The sequence below is a fragment of the Alosa alosa genome, chromosome 3 (assembly GCF_017589495.1).
Source record: "Alosa alosa isolate M-15738 ecotype Scorff River chromosome 3, AALO_Geno_1.1, whole genome shotgun sequence".
NCBI classification, from domain to species: domain Eukaryota; kingdom Metazoa; phylum Chordata; class Actinopteri; order Clupeiformes; family Clupeidae; genus Alosa; species Alosa alosa.
The window spans coordinates 32371265-32395548 of record NC_063191.1 but is presented as its reverse complement, the minus strand read 5'-3'; the positions used below and the strand labels follow the sequence as shown (position 1 = coordinate 32395548).

At 44.2% G+C, this 24284-nt stretch overlaps 1 protein-coding gene across 1 annotated transcript in view; it reads left to right on the top strand.

Moving 5' to 3' along the window:
- The window catches only part of LOC125292591 (protein FAM126B-like), a 49078-nt gene that overhangs the window by 5125 nt on the left and 19669 nt on the right, over nt 1-24284 (top strand). Inside the window, 2 exon segments of the mRNA XM_048239973.1 lie at nt 21390-21446; nt 22639-22740. Of these exon segments, the coding sequence (XP_048095930.1) occupies nt 21396-21446; nt 22639-22740 (153 nt within the window). The 5' untranslated portion in view covers nt 21390-21395.

Here is a 24284-nt window from a genome sequence, read left to right as displayed (position 1 = left end):
TCCCAAAGGCGAACAGGCCTGTTCTTCACGTCCCTTTGATGTCGCTGGTCTTAAGCCCCAGTGACATTTGCTGATTTGTTCCGCTCTGCTCCTGGCTGACGCCTTTGGTGGCTCCATCAAGGCCCCCACTGAAGAGTGGTGTTTGATCGCTGGGCAGGATGTGGGCCAATCAATACGTGTCTCACCTGGAGTATGATTACCTGTGGACTTCAGTCTGACGGCGCCGCTCCCACACCCGAGAGCGCACACAAGACTTTGTGCTGTGTTGCAGCTGCTGTCTGTAACGCAGTGTGGTCTCTCGCTAGGTTAACAGTTAATCTTGATATGTCATGCGTTTGGACTCCTCATTTGTGAATCCATGAGGGAAAAGGGTAATGTGTAACTTTTGTCTGCTGAGGTTTTCTGTTTAATTTGGGGGTGAAGCTCACAATCAGCCTACAGTCGTAGAATTTGCCACTGTTTGACTGATCCACGGTTGCTGTTTTCAATTTAACGGCACATTTGCAGGCTGTAACTTTCATTTGTCGAATTTTGACTTGTAATGCTACTACCTCGGCCATTCAACCAGCAATTTTCCTCCCGTCTGCAGAACTTAGCAAGCATCCTGTAAGTACTACTCTTTACAGTTTTGCTTAATACAGGGTTTCTTAAAATTAAATCACATGAATTTTAGACCTGGAAAAAGTCTATACATTACAATATTACATACTAGGTCTTAAATACGCTTACCAGTAAAATAAATACTTTTTTACTTTTGCGAGCCCAGGGCTCCCTTGAAAAAGAGATGTAAGATCTCAATGGGACTCACCTGGTAAAATAAAGGAAATACATTGTAGTTGTTTTGTCAACAGAAGACACAAGAGTGTGTGTCTAAGGGTGTGTGTGTGTGGTACAGATACAGTACAATGTAAAATTATAACAAGATATGTTGAACTGATAGCTGATAAATTGTATGGAAATTCAGAGAACAATTTTATTTACTTTGCATATAATTCTGGGATTCATTTTCAATTTCATACCAGTCTTATTTCATTTAAATAATTTAAAATTTGCTAGCAACAACAGCGACTTAAATAGGCAAGTGTTTACTTAAGATAAGTAAACAATGTATAATGCTGAATGATGACCACAGCTTCCAGGCATTGCTGTGCTGTCTAGGGTTGAATTGGAGGGAAACTTGTGTAAAAGCTCATCACTCAGGCCACGTATAGCTCTCCACTGTGCAGTGTCTGGCTGGATGGGAGTGTGATCACTAATTATTGAGCGGCACCTCTGCTGCCAGCCAGCGCACGAGCGTTCCGCTGCAAGGGGCTATGTTCTGTTTCCACGATCCCCAGCTCTTCCAATCGATGCACGTGTTATTGGGCCCAGCTGCCCAGCGTTTCCAGAGTCAAGGGAAGAGGACACACCCTGATGCTGGTGTACGTGTGTACGTGTGTACGTGTGTGTGTGTGTGTGTGTGACAGGGGGAGAGTGAGAGGGAGTGTTTGTGGATATGCTGGGGTCTATTCTTTCTATGGGTGCCAAGGTGCTGTTGATATTGTGCTACTCCTTTCATTTTTGTTTTGTATAGTGAAGTTGCATTATCTCTATTTTCAAACAGAAGTTTGATCTTGTGACTTGTTGATGCTACGTTCACTGTGGCACAGCAGTTTTACCCTGCAGTTATTTCTAGGCTGTTGCATTAATCTGACTGACTGGAGAACGTTCAAATGAGCAAATCAGTAAATAGATAGATAGGTAGATCCACCGGAAGTTGGTTTAGCAGAACGATCATTAAAAAGATGATTGTGTTGTCCAAAACCGTTGGTACAGACAGCGTTTTCCTTTGTGACACTGTGATGAGGTAGCCTTGTGGTCCAGGAGAAGCAGACTGATTAAGTGTGGTTTTGGTGTAAAATTAAGTTTATTAATTCTGAAAACACCCGAACAAACTAACCAATATTAATTACAAAAACAAAGACACATAGACTAGACAAAATACAAACAACCGCGGAAAGTCACACATTGACACACAATATTTCTTAACACTCACAGCAGTGTCAGGTATGCACAATATGTGCAATCCAGAGAGCCTCTACCTTCTCCTTCGACAGGGATTTTAAAGTGCCCAAAAGGACAACATAGACTAGCCTACAATGAAGAAACAGGCCAAATATTACAATAATTAACTATAAATATAGTCACTTTGTCACAGACAATCCAACCCATTAATAGCCTGGCCTGTCATATCTGTCCCGTCACATCCCCTCTGGAGCTGACCGCACGCTGCATCATCTCATATGACGCAGGGTTCCCCCCAGCTGGTCCTGCGTCGGACGCCACAGGAAAAGGAAATGACATATCCTGAAATGTGGTGGAGCACAATGGACTTGAGTGATCACTCTTGACTCCGGGCTTTGGTAGGATTGTTATGTGGTGTATTGGCTCTCCAAAGATGAATGTCAAATCAGAGCCCAATGGACCCAGCTTCTCAAGTCCCATGATCCTTTGCACAGGAGATGAGAGAAAAGGGGGATATTGTCCTAGTCTTTCCTCAACGTGTCTCTCCGTGAAGATGGATTGTTGGAACAAGCATCGACTTGGGATATGACACTGGGCATGAGGCAACTGTGCCTGTGCGTACAATGCGTAGCCTACATCTCTGCAGTTGAAAGGGATATTACCTAAGGCTATCAAATGACCAGCCAAAGTGTTACTGTACACACAGGTTGTTGGCAGAAGTATGCCATTGTTTTCCTTAAGTACTGTTGTTGACAGTATAAGGCCGTGGCCACCTCTTTGTTTGGTGCTTAGCGTAACAGCAGAGCATGACCTGGCATGTGGGCCTGTTTATTTGTGGAAGAAGTCCAGTTGTGTTTGATGCAATCATCCATCCTGTGGATGCTCTGCTCTGGGTGCCACAGCGCTGAGTGATTGTGTCAGTAAAGTATGAAGGCTCTCAGTGGAAGATGTCTGCTCAAGTGGTTGGGTACACTCTCACGGTTTAATTTGCATGAGATTACCAGAGGGGAGATTACCACTCTCCCCTCCCCTCCTCTCCTCTCCTCTCCTCTCCTCTCCTCCCCTGAGGATGGGTGCGCTAAAGAAGGAGGGCAGTAATCATGGCTGCTGCATCTGACGGAGTGATAATGATAGTGAAAAATGGCACCTTTTCATGTTTAATTTATTCAAAGTTCACGTTCCTTCTCATTGTTCTAATGGAAGATGTTCACCTCCTCAGACCTCTTTGGTTTCAGCATGGAGGAACCGATGTTTAGATACTTCACCACCATCATATTGAGCTCTGACGTACATTAATGTGACCTAGTGTAATAGCAGCTTGTCTTTATCTCCATTCCCTGCTCCTGCTCCCTCAGTGAGTTGGCACCGTTTACCCTCATGCCCAGCACTGTGCCCAGGCCTCTGGCCTCAGCCACCACCAGAGGGGCACCAAGTCAGCTGATTTATGAGCGGGGACCAGCAGCTGGTCACGCTACCTCAAGGTGGCCCATTGTTAGCATGGAGGCATGGGTGATCGTGGAGGGCCACTTCCCCCCCCTCTCTTCCTGATCGCAGGGGTGAGTGAGGCCTCCAGGGTAGTCTAGCATCAGCAGCTGTGTGTGTGTGTGTGGGTGGGGGTTGACAGTCATGTGCATGTTTGATTGCTTCTCTTTTCCTCTCAGCACCTCCATCTTCTGCTAACTCATCTGTATTTTGTACTGTTTCTCTCTTTCACACACACACACCCTTAGACACACACTCTTGTGTCTTCGGTCTTCCTGTGTGGCTGGCATTTTCACTGCATTTCTCCCTCTCCATTCATCCCCTTCACACAGCATCTACTACAAATCTCTTCCTCATGCTAACTCAGTCTTCTCACTTTCCTTCTCAGTCTGTCTCTTGTACTCTCTGTCCCCTCTCTTTCTCTCATTCATTCCTCTATCACCCCTTTTCTCTCTCCTCCTTTATCCCTCTCTCTCTGTCTCTCTCTCTCTCTCTCAGTTTCTCTCAGGCCCTGTGTCTCAGGAGGCTATTATTATTTTATTCCGGCACTCACAGTACTGGCCACGTGATAGCCAGCCCCCCTAAAGCACCATGGGATATGTTGTTGTTTTTGTTTTGTTTTTTTTCCTCATATGAAAGAGTTTAGCTGGAGGCTTGTGCATGGCTGAATTATAAGGTCATATTAGACTATAAGCGCATAATTAAGCTAGAAAGCTAATATTTGTTTTGTTTATCCTTTATATATAGTTAGAATCCTTTTACACATATTTCATGGTGTGTGCTTGTGTGTGTGTGTGTGTGTGTGTGTGTGTGTGTACATGTAGGCAAAGTGTCTATGTGTGCGTATGTCTGTGTTCATTGTTGCGCACTACAACACCCAGTCCCAACATGTCTGGCCTCGCCGTAGCAGCGCTAGCTGAGCTAATTTTAGCTGGGATCTCAGTGTGCCTCTCCTCCCTCCCATCTAAAAGCAGCAGCAGCTAGCTCTGTGACTAGGGACTGAAACCAAATAGCCCTTGTAGTACTCGGTGTGTGTACTCTGCTACCGAACCCCATCCACCCACCCCCTCTCCCCCCTTTCCTCCTCCGTTTCTGTGGAAATCTATATGTTCTCATGAAGTCTCTGTTTGGGGCCAAACAGGCAGATTGGATTCCCAGTGAAAGAGAGGCGTCGGCCTCAGAGAAGCCTAGAATGCCTGGCTGTCTGACGAGGCCTTTGAAAGTGAAGATGATGCTGATTATGATGGACTTGGTTCCACAATCAGTCAGGCATATCCTCCATGGGTCCTCCACGGGTCTTCCCTCTACAGGGTGGGCAGTGGAGATGATCTCCAACAAACTTCTCCAATTTCCAGTTGTCGCTGTTGGTCCTTAGGGGGCTTTCAGTCTTGTTCTGGGGTGGCTAGGTGTTGGTGGACGTGTGGTCTCTTGTGAGGAAAACTAACACAGAGTCAGGGCAGGGGAGGCCTGCTGGGGTTACTGAAGGCTCAGATAGGGGACCTGACCTGATACTGCGCTCACAAGACACGTACGTCTGTCAGTTGGTATTGACTCATCACTAGAAGCTTCATGCCCTACCATTTCTGAAGTCCCGTGTGTGTGGGTTTGTCCGTCCAGCACTTGTCTGAGGGGACATAATATGTCACCACAGCTTTGCATCCCCACAGCCGTCTCCTCTGGCCATTCCATCACTATTCTGGCTATTTTTTGCAGTGAGTATCCGATTGAAAGCTGCAGGGAGATGGAGAGAGTAACCTCACAGGAGAGAGGAGAGACAGCTTAAGACAACACACACACACACACACGCGCGCGCCCACAGAATGAGACTCAACGTTCAATAATTCATGCCTTAGAGAGCCACACTGACCTTGAAAGATTTCCATCCGGTTTGGGGGGAAAAACCGATCCCCAGCACTCTGTAATTAGGGCATATTAGACTGTCTAACTCAGCGTTTGCCACATTTTGGACTGTCGTGGACTTTCATGACATGTCTGTATATTTTTTTGTCAGTTTTCTGTCTGTCTTTTTTGTGTAAGCTTATGAATTTGTGGCTTTTGCTGATGTTTCATTTCAGAGAGTGTAGTGTGTGTGTTCAGTAGTGTGTGTGTGCGTGTGCGTGTACGGGGAGTGGTACTGCGGGGATGTCTGCAGGTGCGCTGGCTCCCGTGGTAACATTTGAATGTTGTCCAGGAAACAGTCTGACTAGTGGAAGACCAGTCCTCAGTGGCCGCCCACTTCCTAGACACACAGTACAGTAGCTCGCTGTTCCACTGCTGCCGTCTCCGAGCCACCGTTACGAACACCACACCACACTGAGCTCCACGCCACTCCACACGGAGCCTTAAAGGTGCAGTCCATGATTTTAATCCTCACAGTCTTCCAGCTATTTGTTAAAATGGCTGCCGTTTTCTTGACTTTGTAAGTTAGAAACCAACTTAGTGTTTCAGAACAAGCTATAGAATTCCAGTTACGTCACAATTTCACCCCGGATCTCTATTGACCAGTCCTGCCAATCAACACATTGATTCAGGAGCTTTGGGGGTAGATATGTGTAGTGTAGTTTGATTGGCTGGCACCAAATCTGCTTTTAAGGGGAGGTGTATAATTTGATTGGCTGTCACCAAATCTGCCTTCAAGGGCAGGTGTGTCATTTGATTGATTGTCATCAAATCTACCTCTATCCACCTTTGTGTTTGTGACTGATGCTTTTATCAGAAGTAACTTAGTACTAATAGTACCAAAAGCACATGTACATTTTCAGCTACAGACCATTTCAAATGGGGAACAATTTAAATGCAACCCCTATCCTAATCACCTGATTTCCTGAAGGGTCAATACTGTATGTTCCCAGTAGTGGATCAGGTCTGGGTCGATGTCCTCTGTAGAATTAAGCACTTAGTGCATTATAAATTGAATTGTCTGCCCCCTGGTCGTTGTGCAGGAGGGATTTTGGGTTTAGTCTTTGGAAAATCAGCAGTTTGTTTGAGCCTCCCAATGATCAGTTGGATTTCACTGAGCTGAGGCCTGTTTTCTTTCTCAAACAGAACATCTAGCTTAGATTGCCCTCGGACTTGAATCTGACGGGGGGTCGTTGAACCCAGCTCACATGCTCTCTCTCGTGTTCCTGTTTGAACAGCAGTTTTTTTTAGGCCTGTAAAAACAGATGTGATTTCTGCCCGACTGTTGCTTTTCAGGTAGGAGTGGTAGGAAGAACAAAAATTGGGCCGGTTGTTGAACCCCTTTCCTCTGGTTTAGCTGGTCTTTCATCTGTGCTTTGAGGTTGTATTCTTTATTTTATTTATTTTTTAATGGCAGGGCAGTGGAAGGTCAGGCATGCATGTTGCAGCGCTAGTGGATTTTTTAGGAAGTCTGTTTGGCACGGCTCAGCGTTTCTGTCGTGTTCCTGTTTTTTTTATCGCTGAACTCTGGCTCGTGGCTCGTAACAGCGCTAGATTCCCTTCTGCCTTACTTGGTTGTTTTCACAACAAAAACGCCAAATCTCCACCCACTCACCTATTTCCCTTTACCCCTGTGGCCAAAATCTGAGCTGTGTTTTATATGCATGTTGGCTTCACCTCAGATTGTTTGTTTTCCCATGGAACATGACCGGCTAAAGAAACTCAACCTCGGCCCTGTCAAAGGCCCTACACCCATTACTCCAAAGTATTCTGCTCAGTAATTATGCTCCAGTCTGACCCCTTCTGGGCACGCTCAGACAGCACCCAACAATCACTTGGGCCACTCCTGGCCTATCAGAGGAGACAGATCACTGTAGCTAAAAGAAAGGGAAGGGCTGATTGCTGCCAGGGAGCATGATAAGAGCCCACAGCAGATGAGCTCCCATCCACTCCTCCATAGCCACAGGTGGTGCTGACCCTCCATTCCAGCCAAGCCCAGAGAGAAATGCCAGGGGCTGTAAGCTCATGATGGGGGATGGTGCGTGCACATGTGTGTTGCAATTACTATGTAGGAAAGTATCCCTACGTTACTGATATTGGTCCTCAGTCCTCATCATGCTCAGAGAGGTTGAGCCTTTTTTCTTCCTGTTGCTATTCCTGTGTGTGCTAATAACATTGGTCGGATTTCCCCATATATATGCAAAGCCTGAAGACATTTTCATATTCCATGTTCAGCTGCTGTGTACTTTATGTACAGTAAATGGGCTGGAAATGAGGCTTGGTCTTATTAGGCTAGAGCGCACTCTGGTGAACTAATTGGACTGAATAGAGAATCACCAAGGGGCCCACGGTCTGCGGTCCCTCCCCAGTGTTCCGTTTATAGGACCGCTGATGTGGCGATGTAAGCACAGTCATGAACTCATGTTCAAGGAACATCCTCACTCTCTGACAGGGTGCTTATTCTGTTCTGCTTATGTTGTATGTCAATAAACAACTTTTAATGTTGTTATAATAGATAATACTGCCAGGGCTCCTAGTATAGCACATTCATTACATGCACAAGGCATTGAGCACAGACCAAACTTTAGCTCAAGCTATGGAACAGTATGACGGTCTATATCTAGAGCTATGGAACAGTATGACGGTCTATATACATCTAGAGCTAAGGAACAGTATGACGGTCTATATACATCTAGAGCTAAGGAACAGTATGACGGTCTATATACATCTAGAGCTATGGAACTGTATGACGGTCTATATACATCTAGAGCTAAGGAACAGTATGACGGTCTATAGTCAAGTCAAGTCAAGTTTATTTATATAGCACATTTCATACACAGAGGTCATTCAATGTGCTTTACATAAACAAAACCTAACAAATAAAACATAAAACACAAGGTAAAATCATTTAAAAATAAAGACTAATTAGTAAGCAAAAACAAAGGCAAAAGTAGTAAAAAAAAGTAATAAAAGACAAAGTAGAATAGTTATGAATGCAGATTCAGAATTTGTAACTCGGCACAGTTAGCAGAAAGCATCTGAGAACAGTTTGGTCTTAAGTCTAGATTTAAAACTGGCTACAGTTGGGGCCTTTTTAATGTCATCCGAAAGTTGGTTCCACAGCTGAGCCGCATAGCAGCTAAAAGCTGCTTCACCATGTTTAGTTCTAACTGTAGGTTTTACTAGCAGGTTTTTCACCTGGGACCTGAGAGGACGAGAAGGTGTATACTGCTTAAGCATGTCTGACAAGTATTTAGGTCCTGCTCCATTTACTGATTTATAAACAAGCAATAGTGCTTTAAAGTCAATTCTGTGACTTACTGGAAGCCAGTGCAAGAACTGAAGAATTGGAGTAATGTGGTCAGTTCTTTTACTTTTTGTTAGAGTCCTAGCTGCTGCATTTTGTATCACCTGAAGCTGTTTAATAGTCTTTTTAGGAAGGCCTGTGAACAGTCCATTGCAGTAATCAACCCTGCTGGAGATAAATGCATGAATGAGTTTTTCTAAGTCATGTTTTGACATCAGCCCTCTGAGTTTGGCAATATTTTTGAGGTGGTAAAAGCTGATTTAGTTATCTTTTAGTGTGGCTATTGAAATTTAGATCACTGTCAATTAATACACCAAGATTTTTAACAGTATCCTTTGCCTTCAACCCTTTTGTGTCAAGGAGAGTGGCAACCCTAAGTCTTTCCTCATTTTTACCAAATATAATTACTTCAGTTTTTTCTTTGTTCAGCTGAAGAAAATGTTTAGACATCCAGGTGTTGATTTGTTCTATACACTGACACATAGATTCAAGAGGACCATAGTCGTTTGGTGATAGAGCGAAGTAAATTTGTGTGTCATCTGCATAGCTATGATATGAAATCAAATTATTTTGAATGATTTGTCCAAGTGGGAGCATATAGAGGTTGAATAATAGTGGCCCCAAGATCGATTTCCCTGGGGAACACCACAGGTCAAGGACGTTGGTGTTGAGGTACAGTTTCCGATGGCAACAAAGAAGCTCCTTTCTTGTAGATATGATTTTAGCCAGCTGATAACTATGCCTGTAAATCCAACCCAGTGTTCTAGTCTGTGTAGTAAAATATTGTGATCAACAGTGTCAAATGCTGCACTAAGGTCCAGTAGCACTAGGACTGATGTTTTACCTGAATCCGTGTTGAGTATGTATGTCATTGGAAACTTTAATGAGAGCTGTTTCAGTGCTGTGATTTGCCCGAAAACCAGACTGAAAATAATCAAAATACCCATTTGATGTTAGGAAGGTGGTTAATTGATTAAAGACTACTTTTTCAATAATTTTGCCAATAAAAGGTAGATTGGATATGGGCCTGTAATTGTTTAGCATGGAGGCATCCAGGTTATTCTTCTTGAGAAGTGGCTTTACAACAGCTGTTTTCAGTGACTTAGGAAAAGTGCCAGACAGCAGTGATGCATTTACAATTTGAAGGACATCCACCGCTATGAGGTGAAAAACAGTTTTGAAGAAATTGGTAGGCACATGTCTAAGACACATGTGGAAGAGCTGAGATTCTGTACCGTTTTTTCAAGTGTTTTCAGTAGTCTATCAAGCTGAACTCTGACATCAAGTTTAGTTTCCCTCTGTTTGTTGCTGGAAGTTCAGGTTGTTGAATTTGTAATTGAGCAGATATGTTGAGTCTGATTTTGTCAATTTTACCTTTAAAAAAAAAGATGAAAACTCATTGCATTTATTAGTTGAGAGAAGTTCAGGAGCTAATTGTGAGGGGGGGGGATTTGTTAACTTATCAACAGTTGAAAATAGAATCTGAGTGTTATTTGAATTTCTATTGATAATGTTAGAAAAGAAAGACTGTCTTGCTTTGCATATTTCAGAGTTATATGTAACGGAGCATCTCTTTATGGATTTCATAGTGGATCTGAAGTTTGTATTTACGCCATTTTCTTTCAGTCTTCCTACACTCTCTTTTTAGAAGTTTAACTGCTGGATTTTGCCTCCATGGTGCTTTCTGTTTGTCCTTAACTTTCTTGAATTGTAATGGAGCAATGTCATCCATAATGTTTGCCATTTTGATCAAATAAGTCTTCAGAGTCTGACAGTTGACTTGACTTTAGTGAAAGTGCTTGCTCAAAGAGAGCACTTGTCTGATCATTTATGATTCTTTTTACCATCATAGCTGTGTTTTGAGTGTGTGGGGACACATACCAAACAAGAACTAAACCACTCATTACAGGTAAATGTCGTCGACACGTGCGCGCCAGTATGAGTGTTGCCTGTAGGGGGCCACAGATTTGGAACAGGATTGATGATGGCCTCAAGGTGTTGCCCTCTATCTCCAACTTCAAAAGACAACTAAAAAACAATCTCTTACTAACCTATATCTAATATAAAACTGTTTTCCTCATGGACTACTGGGATGTATGTGAATGATTGTATGTGTATGTAATGTTGTATGTGATGTTTTGTGTATGTAATGTTAAGTATGTATGTTATGTTGTCACCATCTGGTCTCAGATGGTTACTGTGAATATCATTGTTTGTACCACTACCCTTTCATGAACCATGGGCCCCCACCTATAAGCTTTTCTAGCTTCTTTGGGGGACCCATTCACTCTACCCGTCTGTCTTTGTACCCATACTGGTTTATTGTAATGTTTGAAGTGGTATTGTGAATAAACTCAAACTCAAACATAGACACATCAAAGAATACGCAGAAATGATCAGATAAGGCCAGGTCTTTAACAGCTGTAGAGACATCGAGACCCTTTGTGATAACAAGGTCGAGGGTATGGCCGAGAGAGTGTGTTGGCCCCTGTACTGTACATGCTGTGTTAGGGAGAAAGTATCGATTAGTGCAATGAATTCCTTGGCATAATGTTTTCAGGATTATCCACATGCACTATCCTATATACATCTAGAGCTAAGGAACAGTATGACTGTATACATCTAGAGCTATGGAACAGTATGACGGTCTCCTCTGGGGCATTGATGGGAATATTAAGATCTAACCAGGAGCCCAGAGTGTACGTCACTGCTTAATGTTGTATACTCAACATAGGTCCACATACACCCCATTCACATGAGCCCAAATAAGCTAACTAGGCTATATCTTATCGTCAAACAGAAACATGTAAACGTGGAAAAAAGGGATGACCTAATAACTTCATTCAAATCTTTTTGAGCCCTAAAATTATGCATAGTCCCTCACTATAGTATCCCAGACAATTTCCTGTGATAGTGTAGCTCAGGTTAATAATGCCCAGCTGAAATGTTCCCCATAGATTCCAGCTGAGAGAGGGGCAACAGAGACATCTGGTGACTAAACACGAATCATGAATCATCACATAACCTTTGGCCTCTGCTCTGGGTTTTTGGAAGCGATGAAATTGGGAGAGAGAAGTGTTTGCACAACTGCAGAACTGAAAAAGGAAGAGGAACCGGTCAGGTTGACATTGTGAAGGGACATATGGCAGTGTTCATTAAAGGGTGGGGACAAAGACTGAAACTGCGTAGCCGTTTGTGTGTGTGTGTGTGTGTGTGTGTGTGTGTGTGTGTGGACCAGACAGAGTGTGGGCTGTTGAGTTCTGGCCGCCTGCTAGGTGTGGCGATGGTGATGCTGATCAGGATGGGGGAGAGGGGTAGGGGGCACTGACACCTGCTGCTCCAGCTCACACACACACACACACAAGGGCATGCATTGACGAAGCACACACATGCTTGAAACACACACACACGCATACATGGACCGCCACTATTATGCTCTGCCCATTGCCTCATTACTCATCGACTCCTTGAAACCACCTTGAATGTAGCACACTTTATCACAATGTGTGTGTGTGTGTGTGTGTGTGTGTGAACTAGCTTGTTCTTCTCAGATTTAGCTTGCTTTCAGTACACTTGGTGTGAATACTCTGAAGGTAAATATAGTATTTTCTGCCGACAGACATAAAACTCTACTGTTTAGGCTTTGACATCCCCATGACTTCCTCTCTCCCACTAAATTTAGACGGCGTGGAGTTGCCCCTAGAAAAGCCCTACACTCATCACATGGCACTGATTCACCACTAGAATAGGCCTCTCTGTGAGTCTATAAATACTCTGCTTCTGTGTCTGTTTCTCTCCATCACACACACACACACTCACGGCTCTAACCCCCACCCCCAATCGCCTCAGGCCATCCTTAAAAATATTTTTGTTTGCAGTAACAGCCAAAAAAAATAAAAATGGGTAGGTAGGTCAATATATTTTTTTTTTTTTTTCAAGATTCAAAAAAAAAAAAAGTTCAATTTTGGTCATGGTGATTACGTAGGGAATGAATTTACACAAATGTGCATATCGTGGACGTAACTGACTGGGTCTTCAACCCGTGCCTTCAGGCGCACCATTGCAAACATCATTCTGATGCAGGTTATATAGTCCAGCCTTTCTCAAACTTCTTTGACCTGAGGCCCGGTCATGGCAGACTTTTTGGGTCATAGGGCTCATCTACAGGTACCCAGAAAGAAGGCTACAATAGCTCTTGGCCACGTTATATTGAAATTTGACTATACAATACTCAATGCTATACAGTATATTATACAGTCTCTGCTCTGTTTCTAAGGAAGTTCTAAAAAACAACGTCGTTCTATTAAGTTTCGTTAAATAAATAAATAGCCTTCCAACAGGTTGAAGCAAAGCTTTGATACCAACGTTATCGATTAGTTTCAGTTTCTCTCGCGCAAGAGACGCCAAGCATTGAATGAATGCTCATACCACCACTTAATTGTAGGGCTCCATGTTTAATGACATCGATAGCAGAAACGTTTGTTTTCTTTTTTCATCGATCCGCGGTTTCTTGATCACCTGCGCAGCAAATTATCAGATGAAGCATCGGGCCTAATTTCACTCCACGACTCCAGCGAACCAGCAGTCTCCATGTTGCGGACCCATATTTGAGAAATGCTGAATAGACCACAACCAATTTCAATACTCCGACACGGTCACCGCTAGACTAGGGGAGAAGGGATGAGAAAAGATCTGGCCACAGTTCTTCCAGAACCGTGCCAAGTAAAAGCGTTATCAGTTTGTGTGAATGAAACGGCGTAGGCCATAGTGTGACATGCGTAAAACCAATGGTGTAGAGATGACGCCAAGTGAGCCAATTAAAGTGAGCCACGTTTGCATGTAGGCAATTTATATTCACAATACTTGGGCCTACTAAAAGAAATATTATTTTATTGCATTTGTATTGGTTGTTTAGAGTAAAAAAAAACAATCGGTCGGTATTAACGCAAGTTTACAACCGGCAAGTCGGTCGGACTAAAAGGGGGAAAAAAATAAATATTTGGGTCGGTTCTAAATTGACAGGGTCGGTCGGATTACGGCAAACGAAAATATTTTTAAGGATGGCCTCATTTCACCCCAGAGTGATTCAGTGTCTGCGAGTGTGTCCATTCACTCTGCACTCTTAAAGTTGATGGGTCAGTCGCAGTGGGACTTGGGTCAAGATTGACATAGGAACTATTGACGGCACAACTCATTTGGGATGTTCGTGAGAGTGGACATACTCAAACACGCATATATTGTCACACACAACATGCCCACTCATTCACACCTTTACACACTTAGACTGCCACTCAAACTTTATACTTGTATTCATAAACATGTGCACAAACACACACACACACACACACACACACACCTAGTCACAACCTTACAAACACACACCTAGTCACAAGGTTGGCCAGCTATTCAGGCTGATGGAGTGCTCTGAAGCGTAGTGTGTGCGAGAGAGAGACACAGAGGGACAGACATAGAGAGAGAGACATGTTCTGCTTTGGCAATGCAAAAATATTTGTCATGCTAATAAAGCTCACTTGAATTGAATTGAATTGAATTGAGAGAGAGGGAGGGAGAGAGAGCTAGTGAGAGTGAGACCGTGAGGGAGGGAGAAGTGCAGTAAACAGGACATGGTGCCTCGCCATTCCTCCATCGTTGCGCCACCGCTGAAGAATGGCCCTCGGAAAAGTGTGCTTATTGTTCCTCAGGTTCCCCCTCATTAGCCAGCCAGCGCACCCGCCCGCCCAACGCCGCCACAAATAGTCAACAATGGAGCCCAGAATAGACGCTCGCACTACAGGCTGACGCTCGCTCACTATGGGTAATGTCTATTGGGTGCCACTGTTTGTTTGTGTGTGTGTGTCTGTCTTGGTTTTAATATGAATGAGGTTGCAGAGTATGATTCTAATTTGGTTCCGTTTTTGGCCCATTATAGTCTGTCTTTAGACACTGCCTCATTGCTCCCATGTCATTCTTCACCCAAATGAGGAACGTGTGGCTGCCCAAAATAATGACCATTTGGGGTTAGTGACCTCATAGTGTCATCGCTCACAGGCCGAAGACGAACCTTTCCCGCCTCACGGCAGAATAAATTGGTGGTTGCAGCGCTGTTGAAATGAATCTGACCGTGCCGGCTGATCTTTGGATGACTCCGCTCGCCCCGCGTGAGATGCTGTTTGTTGTTTAACTTTCATCTCATTTCAGTCATGATCCAGTGAGCAGTGAGCGAGTGGTTAAAATAAACTGCCATGTGACCATTTGGTCATACTTTTTTAAGTTATGTAATCTTTATGTGTCGGCCTTTTACTCTTTCTGTTGTACTCAACATGTTCTTGGCCAGATCTCTGTTCCATTGCTCATGGAAACTGCTCTCTGGACTCCTGTTGTGCATCTGAGATTTGAGCATGGAATAGCCAGAGTAGCCAATAGCCATACTACTCAGAGCACTGATATGATGAGTCTTGAACAGTAACATATCAAGATACTTTATTATTATTTAAAAGATGCATAAACTTGTATGCACTGATTTTGATACTAAAGGCCCAAGTTATTTTAATTAGCTTTTTTTGATTGATCTGTTTTATTATTATTATTATTATTATTATTATTATTTATTATTATTATTAGAATAAGTGGAATAATCCTTAAATAAATATTAAAGATAGTTTTACGTGGCATTGCCCTTTTATAACACATAATAAATCTGTCACATCCATAACGCCAACACAATGCCATGGTATTTAGTTGCCGTTATGGACGTGACAGTTTTGCGTGGAATTGCCAAAAACAATTAAACAACTCTTTGGAATTAAAAAGAGAAAACGATAGGAACCGGAATCAATTGGAACCAATATCAATATGCAGAATCGGAACTGGAATTGATTAAACTGGAATGATACGAAAGAAAAGATATCCGCACACTGTGTCTAAAGCTCCCAGTTTAATGGTGGGTGATGCACAACGTTTCGACCACTCAGGTCTTCGTCAGGTGTAACCCACCATTAAACTGGGAGCTTTAGACACAGTGTGCGGATATCTTTTCTTTCGTTTTACTCAGTATCTCTAGTATCCAGTACCTGTAGAATCAGTATAGATGTGCGTACACCTCTACACTAAACTGGAATGATACCAAGCCTCTGATGGATAATGAGGGTTCGCTAATGGAGGACACCACCAAGTCACATGCGAGGTGTATCATGCGGTCATCCATGCATTTTTAAATGTGATTTCCAGCACACTCCGCTCAGCCACCCCACCTGCTGGACAGAAGGCCAGTCCTTCCATTAAGACATCTGGGTCATCAGGATACAACAGTGCCCCTATCTTGACTTGTACAGTCCTCTCTCTCTCTCTCTCTCTCTCTCTCTCTCTCTCTCTCTCTCTTTCTCTCTCACTCTTTCTCTCTCTCTCACTCTATCTCTCTCTGTCTCTGTCTCTCTCTCTCTCTCTCTCTCTCTCTCTCTCTCTCTCACTTTCTCTCTCTCTCCCTCCCTCTCACTTTCTCTCTGTCTCTCTATCCCTGTTTCACTCTTTCTCTCTGTCGCTTTCTCTCCCTCTCTTTCTCCCTCCCTCTCTCTGTCTTTCTCTCTTTGTCTCTCTATCATCTCTCTCTCTCACTCACTCACTCCTCACTCACTCACTCACTCACTCACTCACTCACTCACTCACTCACTCCTCACTCACTGCCTTCTCAGTGCAGTCCTTCTGAGGCGCTGTGGAGAGCATCTGTGCAGAGAGGCCGAGCGGCTGTTGGCTGATGATTCTGTTCCTCGGAGCGCTTCTCTATTTCTAGAGCCTGTGGTTTCCCCCCTCACCATTCCCTAACGGACCGGATGCCACGCAGCTCTTATCTCAGGCCCCACTCCAACCCAACCTCATTTTATGGCCATTTGTTCATTTGCTTGTTTATTTTTCAAAATATTTGCTGCATGGGATAGCAGGTCCTTATTGACTATAGTGCAGGTACCGTAGATGGAACAAATTATGTAACAGTGAGGATGTACGAAATGACTACACAATGTAGCAATGACATTGGGGGGAGGAGGGGGAAGAAGGCAATTAGTTTCATGCACTGCTGTTGGTCTTTAAAGGATAATCAGTCTTTAAGCAAATCAAATCTTGCAGTTAACCCAGTGCAGCTTTAATGGGATTTGCCCTATAATCTGCGTTCATCCCCCGCTGGTCCTACTCCCTGGCTACCGTTGCCGGGCAGGAGAGCCTCAGCAGCCATGGAAACCTTGGCTCAGCCTCTGTCGGCACGGCAGCGGATGCTGTTCTACACGGTTAAACTTCCTCTCTATGAAGAGTTATTATGGGGGTGGGGGGGGTAAGATGTGACCCACCCCTTCTCCACCCCCTCCACAGTTAATGCTTCTCTCTGCCTCTCTGACACCATAAAAGCTATTTAAGGGCTGTTTTATGGAGGAGCGGAGGCCATTGGCCCCATCCCCGCTCACATGCGGCTAATAAGAAGCGTGACTCTGCAAGAATGCCTCTTCCCGCAGTGACAAAAGATTTTTATTTTCTTATTTGTCAACTGCGTTTTTTTTTTTTTTTTCCATTATTTTCTTGTCTTTGACCATAGGCTGTTACTCACCAATGCCCCTGAGATGCTTGAGATTTATTTTCCTACTGGCTGCACACATCAGCTTGGGCACTTTTGAAGCTTCGCTGTGTTTCATGGCATTACTAAGCAAGACAAGTAGAGGGAAAATGGAAAAGAAAAGACGAAGATCGAGCGAGCCTGCTAATCCTGATGACTCGCACTGAGTGACTGAAGTGGCTTGTCGAAAAAGCTTCTCGAGCATCTCTATTCTAAGACAGTGTGATGCTATCTGGGGCTGATGTGATTCTGATCGCACCCAAGTGTGTTTGTGTGTATGTGTGTGTGGATGTGTGTCTGTGAGAGAGAGACAAAAGTGTACTGTAGTTAAGTGGTGGATGCGGTTATGAGAGTGCTTGAAGCTGACACAGTAGTTTGCTCGTTGGTTGAGTAGGCTAGCTCTGTCTACTCAGCATTTGATGGTATCAGGCCACAGAGATTATGGGCCTGGCAGAGATGTGAGAAGTGTTATACATTGGTGCGGCGTATGGATTTGAGTCTATATCAGATGCTCCTTCATCGTCCGCCAGCCTCAAACTACATACACACACACACACACACACACAGTCTAAAGATTAGGCTGAATATATCCCCTCTGTTGTGTGTGTGTGTGTGTGTGTGTGTGTGTGTGTGTGTAAGGGGGTGATTCTGACATCAGTGTGGGAGCAGAGGAGCTCTTTTGTGTTTCCTACTGCTCTTGTGAGCGTTGATGCACTGGAGGTGCAGAGTCAGGTCCTTTGTGTTCCGTTTAGAAGTCCTTTAGGTCTGTAGGAGTTTAATATGGACTCCTCCAGAACATACAGTAGTAGTCTGATAAGCTCTTCTCTGTTAAGCTGCTCTCTCTCTCTCTTTCTCTCTCGCTCCTCCTCTACTCCCTCGCTCCACTCATCTCCCTGTCCCGTCCTTCTGTGCATGTGTCTGTCAGAGCTCGATGTGTGACTGCATGGCGGCCCGGCTGCTTCCCTCAGAGGAGAACTGAATTCTGGGAGATTGAGGTGAGGTGTGTGTCAGGTGTGTGTGTGTGAGGTGTGCACACTCAGCACAACAGTCACACCCGACCGGCCACCAACCACTCTGTTGCACGCTTCAGGCGTACCCTTAAAATTAAACATCCCCACCATCGATTTACTCTGCAAGGGCATTATAAACATAACCACAGAATTCATCGAGTATCAATTTAGTGGTCACTCAAAGCGTTATTTTAACATTTTGAGCCTCCCGTCTTGAAAAGAGTGTGTCCTCAGTTCTGCACCTGAATAACCCTTGCATCCAAAGATGTGCTATTAGCCAGTGAAACACATCAAGCCAACTTCAGTTGTAGTATTTAACAAATAATCATTGTCCCCAAAGACATACCATCAGCAACCTTAGCGCATCATTCGGACTTCATTTGAAGTGTTTAGCATGAGTCATGCGTTTGAATGAGAGAGGCATTCAGTGAGGCACTGCAGTCGAAGTGAGGGCACCTGGTACAGTGCAGGTTTGTTACCTCCTCCCTGCTGAAGAAGCACACACACACACGCACACTTTTATCTCATGCACACACTCTCTTGTTTTTCATTTCTACACATGAGTACAGACAGACACAGGCATTCACTCATGGGTGTACACACACACACACACACACACTCTCACACACGCACACCGTCAGATTAGTGTTAATTTCGTCAGACGAGACGAGAGGAAATATGTTCGTCAACAACCTTTTTTTTCATGACTAAGACGAGACGATGACGAGACGGCAGTAATGTCCTGAAACACTGACTAAGACTATCTTAAGATGCATTATTGTTGACTTAAAAAGACTGAGACTAAAATGTTTTGCAAGAAATAAAAACTAAGATAAAATCTCTCTTAATTTTCGTCTACAAAATGAGAAGACAGAATATCTAGCTGTTATGTTTTCAAAATATTCCGAATGAGTTCATACGCAACAGCTTTCCTGTAGGCTTGTCTACGTGCTGTTGCTGCAACCCTGTGGCTGCAACACGAAACTACATTGAACAAGAACACTGGAGATTTCTGCCAGAGTTAGCAAGCTAACTACCTAAGCTTTATGCCACAATGCTACATACCCAGAAGTTGAAGCTTCTCTCATACAAATTAACATCCCCCAGAATGTCCATACGAAAATGTTCATCATGTAATGTCAACTATTTAACTAGTTAGACTGATGATGCAAAGTTTGCTAGCAAGTAAGCTAATATGGAAAGTTCGCTAGCAAGTTAGCTACAGTATGGCTAAGAAGGAGAGTCTGTTTGGGGAATGTGTTGTGTTTGGGCGCATATCGCCATCTAGCGAGGCGGAGTAAAACATTAATACTTTGGCCTATGACCGTGTTTCTCAAACTTTTTCAGTTTCAGGACCACTTAACTAACCCTAGCTAAAAAGATTAGACCTACTTCAACAGTAGCCTATAATTAGTCTACACAATAGGCCTACTCACTGAACCACCTTGCTTATTGTCTTTGCACTTTGCTTATTGTGTGGATTCATACTGTATGATTTAAACTGGCATATCTTATATAGACGGTGTTGCAGAACTGTTTTTACATACAAGTTGGTTCAATATTGCAAACAACTCATCTATATTATATTTTACCATGTCTGCTCGCGAACTACACTTTGAGAAACACTGGTCTACGAATATGACAGTGGTCCAGTCAAATCTTTTACTGTCTATGGTCAAATCCCAGCCGAGCTATAACTGTAGCTTGACTTACCTGTGCATGTAAACATACTGACTGACAAAAAATCAGAATGAGTAATTATAACAGATGAGTAGCCCTGTGGACACACAATATTGTTGGAAAATTGAGATGTGTGAAACACGATTTGACTCAAATGGTAATCAGAAATAATTAGTTATAAAAAAAAGACTAAAATGTGTTGACTAAAACTGACTAAGACTAAGATACCTTTAGTTTTCTTTTGACTAAAACTAGACTAAAATGACGAGACTTTTAGTCGACTAAAACTTGACTAACAAAAATGATATTTGAATGACTAAATATGACAAAGACTAAAAAGGACATTTCGTCACAAGACTAAGACTAAATTAAAAATAGGTGACAAAATTAACACTACGTCAGATAAAGACCCCCGCCACACACACTTGCACATAGCTCACAAACAAACCCTGCCATCCAAAATAGGTGGAATGTGAGCGACTGTTGAAGGGCAGACAGCGGGCGCTGTGCGCGGTGCTCACTTCTTCACTCACTCCTCTCTCATTGGTCTGGTTCTATAGTGCTTCTGTGCTCGCGTTTCCATGGCAGAACTGCTGTGTGGAGGGGGGTGGTGAATGCTACTAGTGCAGAGAATGTTTCATTCACTCCTGCCTGAAAGTTGCTCAGTCTGCAAGATTAATTCATCAGAGCGTCACAGACGTGCGTGCCAGGGCTCCACAGATTTTATTCCCAAGGGCATGCAGTTGGTGTGTATTTGTGTGTGTTTATTTTTGCATTTTCTCGTGTCTGTATATGTTTGTGCGTGTGGGCGTGTACTTCTGCGTGTTGCTGATAGCTCGATTCACAGTGACGGCAGTGCTCGTTATGTAACTGCGTCCAGTCTCCTTCACACACTCAACCAGCAGTCTCCTTCTTTCCTCCTTTTTGTGTGTTTTTTTTTTTTTTTTATTCCTTTATTTCCTCCCCTCCTGGTTTGGCTGTGCGGGGCCGAGAGGCTTTTAGCCCAGCTCTGCCGTGTCAGCGTTGCTGCCTTTTCATATCTCAGTCTGGAGCCGGCAGACCTACAGTGACTGATGCTCACGGATGGAGGGATGAAGAGAGGGAGGGAGGGAAGAGAGTGGACACAGAGAGGATGAGATGTTTTTTTTTTTTTTTTTTGTTTGGAGAGGTGCGGCAGGATTGGAGTGGTGGTGTGTGATGTCACGGGGTGATGATGTCACTGGCGCTGATGTCCTTCTTAACAACACCTAAAGGTCATTGAGACGTGATGGGGGTTTGATGATGACTTATTCACAGAGGATGTGCGGTTAATCTCTCTCTCTCTCTCTCTCTCTCTCTCTCTCTCTCTCTCTCTCTCTCTCTCTCTCTCTCTCTCTCTCTCTCTCTCTCTCTCTCTCTCTCTCTCTCTCAGAGGAAGATGATGAACACAGAGAGGCGGGTGGTGGAGGAATGGCTCTCAGAATTCAAGGTGAGTCTGCTGGGGAAATCCCTCCCCCCGTACATGTCATGTCTGATCCTCGTCTAGTCTCCACGTTGCTCAGCCTTCATCAGAGTCTCTAACACACTCTCTCTTCCTCTCTCTTGCTTTCTCTTTCTCTCTTGCTCTCGCTCTCCCTTCCTCCCTCCCTTTCACTCACACACTCACACACTCACACACACTCTCATTTCTCAGTTTCTTACACACAGCAGACAGACACACAACCCCTCACTCATGGTCACACACGCTCACACACACACTCACATTCACACACACACACACACACACACCGCATTAGTGCAGTGGCTCATGGCTGGAAAGCATTGTACCGACCAGAGCCCAGTTCCTCCCAAATTGTGCTAAGCTTGGCTATTATGGCTGGAATTAAGACAAGGCCCATGTGATTTTTGCCTAATTTGCTCCGACTAATTTGCTTTGTTCTTTCTGATCCAAATGTGTGCAGTTCCCTCTCTGCAGATTCTCTCTCTCTCTCTCTCTCGCTTTCTCTCTCTCTCACATGCCTTCTCTCTCTCTTGCTTTCTCTCTCTCTCAAAATTCAGTCCAATTCAATTCAAAAAGGAGCTTTATTGGCTTTACTCAGTGAAGCAGTGTTGCCAAAGCAAACATGTAACAGAATAATACAAACAGATATCTGTTTGAAACAAAAGAGAAGAAGAAATACAACGTGTAACAATCAATTAAATGATGTATAACAAGAATGAAAATATAGTATGCAAGTAATTAGTCACAAGTTCACAATAAAGTTTGCAAAGTCACAATAAAATGGTCACAATAAAGTTTGCCACTCATTTCCTCAGTTTTATTGACAAGTTAACAGATACGTGTGTGTGTGTGTGTGTGTTCCTTTCCCCTCTCTCTCTCTCTCTCTCTCTCTCTCTCTCTCTCTCTCTCTCTCTCTCTCTCTCTCTCTCTCTCTCTCTCTCTCCCACTCTCCCACTCTCCCCCTTCTCATCTTTCCTCATGGGGATTGAGTGTAATGGTTAGCTGGTCCCATAGGGGCTGTGCTGCATACTGAGAGAGAGGGAGAGAGAGCGAGAGATGGAGGTAGAGAGACAGAGAGAAATGTTTGAATTGCTGGGTCATTATTGGATAGATAGATGTGTTGCTGTGTGTGTGTGTCGTACTGTATTTTTCCTGAACTCTGTTTTCTGCTCCTCCTCAGACGCTATCTGAAACCCAGATCCCTGGCTATGCTGGCAGCCTCCATCAGAAGAAGCACCTGGTGCCTGCGCTCTACCGGGTCATCCAGGACCCCCACAATGAGGTGGGTGAACCCGCCTGTCACCCCCCATCACATTAACCCTGGCCAGGACTTAAACTGCGCCGATGGAGGGGTGAACTGCTGACGCAGGGGAAAAGGAGGCAGAGAGAGAAGGATGGAGGGAGGGAGGGGGAGTGTGTTAGTAAGATGGGGGAAGAAGGAAGTGGGGAAGGGGGAGTGAGAGTAAAGAGATGAAGAGAGGATGAAGGAGAAAGTGAGAGGAAAGATAAAGAGAGGATGAAGGAGAGAGTGAGAGGATGGAGAGATTTATGACGGAGAGAGAGGAGGATGCAAGAAAGGGCTAGCAGGACATTCAGACGACTCCCAGGTGTGGGTGGGTGGGTGTGGGGTCAGTATGGGTCAGGTCTGAGACCTCCTGGCACGGCTGCCACTGAGATGATCCATCAGACCTCAGAGCTGTCTCAACATGGTCGCTTCAGAGCGAGAGAAGAGTCACACGGCCACATTTCAACACGCACTCACTCACTCACACACACACACACACTCACTCACATACACTTACTCAATCGTTCGCCATGTCTACTTAACTTGCACTGACGGGCAGACAAGGCTGAAATCCACACATCTGCCTGAGGTAGCGTTTCAGAATAATCAGATAGAATTTGTGCATAAACAGATGCATTCAGTTATGTGGGATTTCATTTCACAGTGTGAATTATTTTCTCCATTCAGTGAAGCACTCATTTCCCCTTTCAACAAAAATTATAATATTGTAACAAGCATTGCATTAATTAGGCATCCCGTTTTTTTAGTTGATGAAAATGGGCTGGCAAATGAAATAAGTCACTGGGAGCGATTTAGTCTAAAAGATTTTTTTTCATTCTTCAGCCGCTGAATCGAGCACCAAACCAAGAGAACATTGTGATGTGTGTGGCGTTTTTGTGCGCTTTTGGGGCTTTTGTCGGATTAGCCTTTTAACATGCGCTGCTGATGTCGGTCGGTTTATAGCTATATAGCTTGTCACTTTGCAACCAAAAGCATGGCGACTTTCTGCTCTCATTGAGGATGTCCCATTTGGTGTCCATCTGAGGGCTGCTCTTAAATAGCGCAGTATGGGTGCCCAGCTGTTTGAGGTTCATTACTCCAGCCCCAATACCCCCTCCGGACTCTGGGCGTTCCGCTCCCATGATTCCAGATTCCATTAGCTCTGGCCTACGCCCCAGTGATGGCGCAGGCGTGGTCCCCAAAGCGTGAGATTGGTCCGAGCACCGATGACAAATTGGGTGGAAGATCCGATTCTGCTGTCAAACTCAATAAGGCTGCAGCGTCTTAGAGAAGCACGCGGTGTGTAAAGAGAGGACGCAGTGTGTAAAGACAGAGCGTGAGCTCGCTCTCAGTGGGGCTCTGGTACAGCACACACATACACACAGAGCCAGCCAGTCAACAGAAATCAGTTTATTGGACTTACGTTCCCCTGTAGCAGAGTCCTGCACGGGTCCATTTTTAGACCGCCCCGCCCGACTACCGAAGTTCAGCACCAGATCCGACCCCGTCACCTGTGGTGATATTAAAATTAAATCCGCACC